A 9,064-nucleotide genomic window follows, 5' to 3' on the forward strand; every position below is an offset into this window, starting at 1 on the left:
TTGGATCAAAATTATTTTAATTGGAGGTGGCACCGTAAAAGGATTTAATTGATACAAAATTTAAGTTAATGGACTATATATTAAGGCTAAAACAAAGTTAAGGGACTAAATTGACATAAGGAAAAAGTTGAAGGACTAAAATGGCTATTTTCCCTTTTCACTTACCTCAAATTTGAAGAATTCCGGATGACTTGTTTGAGCATGTTAAGCTCTAACCTTAAAATTAACCAAGAAATTAGCAGCAACAGTTATGTGAACCTCTTCAAACTAATGCTCAGAATATTCATTCAATCAAATTCCTGAATCTTGGGCAACGAGTTCTTTCTTGTTTCAGCGCTAATTTTAGCTTGCGCAATTGGGTCAATTACAAAATTGCAGAGATGCTATGAGAGAATTTAGGACATCTCATGAGCAGCACTTCCACAACGTGACATATGTTATCATTTGAGCACAAGAATTATGAACAAAACAACATATTGTTTCACGACCTTGTTGCAAATAATTCTCCAAAGTAACATTTATAGAACAATTCTATAAGTGGTGCCTCTCTTGCAAAATATTTTGAGACAACAGCTATACAATAAATTACTGCATAATGCTCCTGTTTGTATATGAAGTCTTACTTGACAACAAACAGAAGGATTAAGTGCCCATCAGATGTTATCACATTCCAGCTTTTGAAAGCTGCCTTAGTGTGTTGGCAATTTCTTCTGCTCTTGCATCCCCGTTTAAATGGGCCAGAAATGGACTTTCCCCTGGAATCATGTCATCTCTTAGGTAACTACCTGCTGTTCGGAGCAACTCTTCAGAGCCTTTCTCTGTGACCCCCTTCATGACAAGTGTTTTATGAGTTCCACCGATCAGTTCCTCATAATCAGTGTCTCCAGTTTCACCAAGAATTACAAACATATTGGCAACATTCAACCTCCAGCGGACAAACAGATATCTGTTTGAATAAAAAAAATCAGGGGACTTCTAATTATAATTGTTTCTGCAAATTAGTGTTCAAAGGCTATGATTGAACAGGCTGATCACAAGAAGTCTGCAGAATGTTTCGTTGAATGCAGTACACACAATAAGCGGCCATTAATCAGTCCAGAAAACATTAGCCTAGCTCTGTTATTCTAGTGGTTTTGGACAAGGATCATGATCTTTGGGAAGAAGGAATCTTAAGATACAATCAACCATCATAAGCTAAAATTACATGGAATACAACTAGTTCATTTACAACTGATTAAATTCTTTAAGTTACTCCGATGATTAATATTTTGAGATGAGGAAATAGAATGAACCATATCAAAAGTTATGAAAAAGGAAACTCGCAAAGCACTTTAAAAGGGGTGTGGGGCTTAGGGCGGTGATATTTCTCTACATTTCACGATGCAGGAAAGCAATTACTAGACCCACCAAGAAATTAGGGGAAAAAATGGTTCATCTCTATTCTTCTGCAGTTTCTCCTTTCACTTTTCTCTGGTTTCAACATACTTTTGCTTGGCCTAATAGATTTCCTACTTAATAATGACACTTTCCTTTCAAATGACATGGAACCATTATCTTTCTGGTTGCAAATTTTGTTGGAAAATATTTGGCCATTCAACTCAGGTAGGGAAAGCCAATGGCTTCCTTATAGTTTTTCTACTATGCAATCGCCCATTTATTTACATTTCCATGGAAAATTATTACCTGAGAGCCTGAGATCGAGATGCAAGAAGAGGAATAACTTGCATTCTTGTAGAGTTTCTGCAGTACATCACATGGCACCGAAGACCCCGCATCCTAAGTTTTTGCCTCATATAATCTACTTTCTTGGCCTGAAAAAACCATCAAATAAAATGCAAGCCCATATCCACGACAAATTAACCTGGGCATTGGTCTATGTGAAGTTTATACTTACCCTACTGAGATCCTTGATTAAGAAAGATATGCAATGCGAATTGTTTGATTTCACGTCTTCCTCAATGGGACTACGATTAGATTTTGCTTCTCCACCTTCTGACGTGTTCATCAGTTTCCAGATGGTTTTCTTTAAACCATCAGAACCCCAACGATACTCAATATGTGATGCATAATCTGGGTCTGGACAAATCTTCCCATCTTCTTCACTATATGTACCAGGATAGTAAACTTCACTGCCACTGCTACAAATTAAAGCATCAAAGTCATTAACTTTTACATTTCCAGATTTTAAGAATTCCATCAGCTCAGAGATTGGCATGGCAGTGGATATAGCAAATCCTGTCAATCTGGCAATTTGTGGATCCAACTTGATGGCTTTAAAGAGTTCTTGTACAATCTGTATCATTTTCTTTTCAGGATTTCCTCTACTGTCGTAGCAGTCAAGTGCTACAACAATCAATCGGCGTCGCCTCCTAAGCATTGGGTATTTGCTTGGTGAATTATCAGTTGGTTTCCTGTCAACTTCAGAATCAGGAGCACCAGGTTCTTGCCTCTTCATTCTGCTCAGCACCCTCTCGACTTGGTCTTGCAGTTGCCGGTCATCACTGACTGCAGCCATATCAAGTGATTCAGTTAATGATGTTTTCTCCCCATCAACAGAAAGCCTGAGAGACATGTCTTGCACATCTTTTAGTGAATCGTTAAAGGACTCCTGTGGATCAAACTCATCAGTAGGAGTATCAGTTTGCCAGTGTGGGTGTCTCATTCGGCATGCAGCTACTCTTGTTAAGTATGTGCGACAGTGTTCGGGCCATGAAAATAGGTGTATATTTTTCCATCCATTCTTTCTGCACTCATGCCACAAGTTCTTCTCAGATACAAGTTTAAGTAATGCAGACGCAATTGACTGCTGATCATGAGGATCAATGAGCAGACCGTTGTTTAGTGCCTAGTCAAAAAGAAGAAACTGATGTCAATCGAATAGCTAAGGCTCTAGACTGTATGAAAATATTAGAAGTCTATCTAATTCAGAAGTCAGTTGCACCAGCTGATGCCTGTTCACTTGCCTTATTCTTTTGAAGAAATCAAATCCATATAAGGGTAAGAATTTTGCTATCTAGTGGTTCCCATCTGAAGACGGCATACTGAGTTTGGGGGTCAACCTCTCAATGGCTTTATTCTTTTTTCTTTTTTCTTATTCTTGCACTTTAAAGCACATTAACTAGTTCCCATATGCTTAAAATATTCAGTGAGCAGCAGGAAGGGTGGGGTGAGAAAAATGCTTTCTTGCAGTTATCAACTACAATACAAAAGTTGAAGCTTAACTGAGGCATACAATTGGGAGAATAAGCTTTTATGACAATCAAGGCCATAATTAGCCTTAAATACCAGCTGAACCATCTTTTTCATCTTCCAGTTGTATAAAACTCCATTATTTACCTTGTGAGTTTTTTACCTTTTTTTGCCCTATTCAGAAATTAAAGGCTGCACAAGAGTTAGTTGTTTATGGTATCCGTGAAACCGTTCGACTGTGGATTGTGGACATATGTGACGGTAATACTCGAGGGTATGGGACTATTCATCCAACAAAATATGTTGAGTGCAGAAGACAAAGATAATTTTACCCGGTGTATGTCAACTGGACCACCATTCTTTGTTGCGACCATTGGAAGCCCATGTGCTGCAGCCTACATTATTTAATAAAGGAATTCAGAACTACTTTCAAGATATGGTAAAGAAGATTACAGAAAAATATAGCATAAACAAAACTGTAGAATTAGAGCCAAACCTCAATCAAGGTAAGTCCGAATGGTTCGATAAAAGCTGGATTTATGAAGACCCCCTGTTATATCACTAATGTCTGGTTAGTATTTACTATCAGAAACTTTCAACATATGTAAGGTTGAAAGTCCTAATGAACCTTTGTTTTGGCAGCTAGACGGTATATCTCTGGGACATCAACCTGCTTGTGATGTTTTGGGAATGCCACTTGCCCATAAAGGTCATACTTATCTATCAACTTCAGCACTGTTGTGAGCACACTGGCATTGCCTCCAGACATCTCATCTATATCGTCCCTGTTTCCCATTATAAGTGTCTGCACACGAGGATGTTAATTTTGTTATTAGCTTGTTATTGGTGCTCAACCATGTTCTTAAAATGTTCTACGGAATTCATGGACGAGTGCGGCTGCCTACTTACAAGATTAGCTAGCTCCCGTAATGGGCGGCATTCTCCAAAAGCTTTCACAAGTGTCGTAATATTTTTCTTTGGATCTGGTCTTGACAATGCTAGAATCATTGGCTTGTGGGGATTTGTGAGAAACCGCATTACCTGTCAAAACATTTACTAAGATGTAAGGTAAACATTCCCAGGTAAGAGCAAAATCAGTTATGAAAACCACCTACTCACTTCTGACCATATTGGAGGGAGTGCTTTAGGTGAAGCACCATCACCATTGGTTAGTGCTACAAGTTCACCATCGACTTCGGCTGTGTCTTCTTGTGCTATGACATTGCTGAAGTCCATCCCAGGAGGGATAACCTGAAAAATGTAGCTAAAACTAGCAGATATTAGAACCTTCATAAATGTATATACACTTGAGCAGATGTCTAGACTTTCTCATGATGCTCTCCTGGCTGCAGAATTCAAGAACTTAAGTGAAAATCATAGTCTCATTGACAACAGCCAACTGCCATACTAGTGCTTAATAGGAAATAACAAAGGCAGATCATACATGTCTAATGAAATCTTCTAAGTTCCTCAAAAGAGGCATGCTATCAATTAAAAACCATTACTACACTGGAGTAATGAGCCTTGTCTTAGTAGCTTACCATTCCAGGGAATTACTTTAGCTGAACAAAAAAACAAAGAAGCAATAATTATCTAAATTGCTTTGCTTATTTTAAGAACCAACACTAATGCACAAGTTTCAGCTAAAGCAATAGCATATCAATTTAATTTCTCAACAGTATGCTTACCGCCATCCTTGGCATGTAGCGACCATGGCAATTTACCCCTCTTCTTGCACGGGCCCTCAAAACTTTCTCAAGCTTTACATCAAATCCATCATATAGTCCCCACTGTTCATCAATCTCCTGCTTGGTGCTTGTAATAACAAGTTCTGCAGCATCAAGTGAAAGTTCTTCTGCTTCTATCCTACGCATAATTTTGTATGTAGAATTAATGTCCTCTTTTGATTGCCTTCCTTGTTTCAGAAGTTGTTCTAGCTTGTTTCTACCAAGTGAGTGCCCTGTCAGAACCATCGGAACATTTAAAGCACCCGAAAGAAGAGCAGCACTATCCCCTGCATCTGCATAATGCCCATGAATTACATAAGGCCAAACAGGATGTCCACCTCCAATTTGTTCACCTAAAACTTTTGACATATTAAGGATGTGAGCTAGCGCCCCGTCTACAAACTCTTGAAGATGAGGCCACAGTAATTCTTTCCGTAGGTACTTGTCACGAGGACCAAATGGTATCCTTACAATATAAGCCCCACAGCTTTCTCCCAAATCAGCACCATCACCATCTTCGGGACCAGTATTTAGCATCTCTGTGGGCTCCCCATAGCTCCAATCTACTTCTGGAGAGGAGATTTGCCTGGTGAACAGATCAACCCGATAAACACCTGGCATCTTAGCAAGTGCCTTAGCAAGCTCAACAACATATTTAATCTGGCATTTTCATGAAAGCAGGTCAGGCCAAATAAGATGAGAGTTGACAGGTAAAAGGAGTTATAGTTTTTCTTGAATGCTGATCTTACCTGGCCGCCAGTATCAGAGTCCCTACCAAGCTCCATATTATCACCACGAACCAAACCATGCAGACTGATGAAAAGGATAACAGGAAATGCTTCAGTGAGATATTAGAGAATCTATATCATAAGGGTGTGATATTGCAAGAGAAACTTAATCAGTGGCTCAGAAAGTCAAACTAAAAAGATGTCAACATCAACCTGTTTTTTTAGGCCAGTAACCAACTATGCTTAACAAGCCACTGGCACAAGTTGGAAAAACCAGTGATTAGGATTGTCATGGATGAACGTTGAAATTGGTCAATGTAGAAGAGAAATGCCCAAAATTGTGAGTTGATTTTTCGTGGAAATTATTGTTGGCAATACCCACTAGAGCAAAAAGGGATATGAAAAGGCAACAGAAAAATCCTTTTAATGGGCAAACATTTCCTTAGGAAGTATTTACCACAAAGGTGAACTTGGTAGAAATTGGATAATTTATGTGCTACTTCCTTAACAGGTACAGTGGTACTGTACCTGATCAGGACAACATAAAGCTTTTTCTCCTTGTTCTTCTCTGACCATACTTCCAAGTTGGAGAAATTCCTTTGGAACTTTTTCCTGGGGCTGTCTAGCGATACTGCCTCTCCCAACACATCCCCCTTTTCTCCTTCAGACAAATCTTCGGACATATCTTCAGTCACATCCTTGCGTCCTTGTTCTCGTTCCCACCTACGTTTTGCTAAGCGTTGGATATCTTCCAATTCCAACTATACAAAATTAAGAAATAATGGTGATTCCTGACTCTTCAGTGAGCATTCAGAAAAATCTTTTTGCTATATCAGAGAAGCTAACAATCCATAATGCCTTTTCAATGACATATGAGTACAAAACTCGCAACAGAGCCAAAAAGAATAAAACCTAGATAGAAGCTTATATATCTTATGGCAATTCTGGAGATTATTCTTCTTTGACTTATATGCAGATGATAGAATTGCAAGATACTAGCTCAAATGGAGGCTGTTAAAGTGCGTAATGCAAAGGATCAAGTTTTATACCAAGTAATAGAATAGAACATTAGAGATTCTCATTCTCAAGTTGCAAGAATGACAGCTTTTAGCAACTGCGACACTTAAAGCCACAATTACTTGAGCAAATAGATAATATATACCCTGTTCAAGAAAAATTAGGATTTCAGCCACAATTACTTGAGAAAATCCCAATCATGTAGCAGATTCTTCTAATCCGGGACAGTGAGAATTTGAAATCCATAATTACATTACCCTCCATCCTCTCAAAAAGAATAAAACCCACAAACACATAAAGAATTATTCCTACCCCTTCTCCTAAAACTTACAAATAAAAAAAAAATTTATCATAATTGACAGTGTTACATGTATGAAGAAACTAATCTCCCAGCCAACAAAAAGAATGAAAGTACAAAACAAATAATGACATACAGATTAAATTACACGAACAAACACACAACAAACACATATGCACAATACACATATGCAGATTAAATTACACATCCACACTCCCAACAAACACATATGACTCAGTCAGCTATTCACAAGAACATTTGCACATTTATTACAGAAAGAGCCAAACTACATTAGAAAAAAAAATTGAATCCCACAAACACATAAAAAGAATCCACACACAATATGCATGTATATATGGTCAATAAACCAAAAATTACCTGCTTCTTTTTGCGGGTGAGATGCCAAATGCGCCAACACATATTCTCCAGCCTTGAACTCCTCTCCCTTGTATTCCTTGTTGCAACAACTTTGATCCATGTCCTGTGAAGATCAGTCTCATCCACCCCTGTAACAACTTCTTCAACAAAGTACTTTGTTGGATTGAAATGACTCGCTTCTCTCAAGTTCACAGAGCTGATGGCCTTATTCTCATCTATAGCTGCTGCCCCACTATCCAAAATTGCCTCCAAATACCCGTTTATCCACTCATTCCCAGCCATCTTATCAATTCTTTCACCTCAAACGCCAACCAGAAAAAAACAAGAATCAAATATGGGATTTCTATAGCTTGATATTTCTGATAGTTTCCACACTTTTTTTTCCACGAAGAAATTCTTGTATCAGGAGGGAAAATTTTCACCTCAAAATTCAAGAAAGTCAAGAGACTTACACACCAAAGAAGGGATTTTTACAGCTTAATAAAATTTCTATTTCCCCCCTCCCTTTCACGTTAAAAATCAGGAAAAAAAAACCCGACATGCAGGATCCCTTTTCGTTTCTACTGTTGTATTAGGAGCAAAGATTTCACCTGAAAAAATCCAGGAAAATCAAGAAACCAGGAAATGAGGGATTTTTATAACGTCCTATACATGATATTTTTCCAACTGTTTTTCACGTCAACAATCAGAATACAACCGACATGCAAGATCTCTTTTCGTTTCTAGACTAGACTAGTATTGGGATATAAAATTTTGTGCTCAAAAAAGGGGGAAAAAACCAAGAAAACCAATAAACCATACAAAAAAAAAAGAGAAAGGTGAATTTTTATAGTGATCCTATATTTTCTTTTTCGCGTTAAAAATCAGAAGAAAAAAACCAACATGCAACATCCCTTTTGGGCCATTTGAGTTTTGTTAGGACTGAACTCTAGCATTCTTCCTTCTCAGGTGATATATGACAGAGAGTGCTGCGTCACTGTGTGACTGTGTGTTGTGCGTGTGAGCTCAGCTAATAAACCCGATAGGGAAGATTCGGAAGAAAGGGGAGATTGGTTGGGAGGGAGGCGAGGGAGAATCAGATGGCAGTTAAATGTGGGGCCAAGGGAGTGACACGTGGATTACGGATCTGTATGAAGTTTTAATGGGTCATGCACCGATATTGCATATACATACATATAGATACATTGGGTCATCCCATCCCCACACACCCAGATACCCATACCCTCCCCCACTCCCTCTCCGGGCCCCATAACCAAAATAGAAGAGAGTGATTTTGGGAGAATAATTTGTTTGTTTTGTTACTAATTTCAAGGTTGTCCGCTTCCCAATGCGAGGTGGGCGCTTTTGTTTCTGTGCACCATCCACCTAGAGAAATATAAACATGTATAGTACTATTATTTGCATCCAATTTTTTTTTTTTTTGAAAAAGATACATCTTAATTCTTTGGGGTTAAATTGTTAAAAATGATAGATATTTTTTTCACACAGTCAAGTAGAATCGAAAAGTTAATAAATGAATATTTTATCAAAAAAGTACAAAATTGGAATTGTTTAAGGGTTAAATAGATGTGTTGCTCAAGTAATGAATACTAATTAAGCGTGTTTGGATCAAGAATTATTTGAGATAATTTTTTGAAAAAAAAACTGTAATACTTTTTTAATATGATGTATGTGAGACAAAGAGATTGGCTCTATTTAGATCCCCTGTTTTTTGGGTGTTTTTCAAA

General features: G+C 38.0%; 1 protein-coding gene across 2 annotated transcripts; it reads right to left on the bottom strand.

Annotated features, from left to right (window-relative positions):
* Positions 1–304: 304 nt before the first annotated feature.
* Positions 305–8,308, bottom strand: LOC113765506 (probable sucrose-phosphate synthase 2). 2 transcript variants are annotated; one of them, XM_027309717.1, is made up of 12 exons: positions 7,338–8,308; positions 6,173–6,405; positions 5,666–5,729; positions 4,878–5,576; positions 4,309–4,440; positions 4,099–4,230; positions 3,818–3,994; positions 3,686–3,739; positions 3,522–3,584; positions 1,895–2,608; positions 1,684–1,811; positions 305–946 (listed from the first exon to the last, which is right to left on the bottom strand). In XM_027309717.1, the coding sequence occupies exons 1-12, from the start codon at positions 7,617–7,619 to the stop codon at positions 664–666; spliced, it is 2,961 nt and encodes a 986-aa protein (XP_027165518.1). In that variant the 5' UTR covers positions 7,620–8,308; the 3' UTR covers positions 305–663. The 2 variants fall into 2 exon arrangements, with proteins under 2 accessions (XP_027165518.1, XP_027165517.1); XM_027309716.1 differs by having other exon boundaries at positions 1,895–2,845.
* Between the last annotated feature and the right edge of the window lie 756 nt (positions 8,309–9,064).

Source organism: Coffea eugenioides, chromosome 3 (genome assembly GCF_003713205.1).
Source record: "Coffea eugenioides isolate CCC68of chromosome 3, Ceug_1.0, whole genome shotgun sequence".
Classification (NCBI taxonomy): Eukaryota; Viridiplantae; Streptophyta; class Magnoliopsida; order Gentianales; family Rubiaceae; genus Coffea; species Coffea eugenioides.

Bases quoted from the DNA above. Each gene is read 5' to 3' on its own strand.
- LOC113765506 (XM_027309716.1), bottom strand. From the start codon at position 7,619: ATGGCTGGGAATGAGTGGATAAACGGGTATTTGGAGGCAATTTTGGAT. The intron at 6,406-7,337 runs GTAATTTTTGGT...AATTTTGTATAG, and splicing joins TCACCCGCAAAAAGAAGCAG to TTGGAATTGGAAGATATCCA. The intron at 2,846-3,521 runs GTAAAATTATCT...CTTTTTGACTAG, and splicing joins GTCCAGTTGACATACACCGG to GCACTAAACAACGGTCTGCT.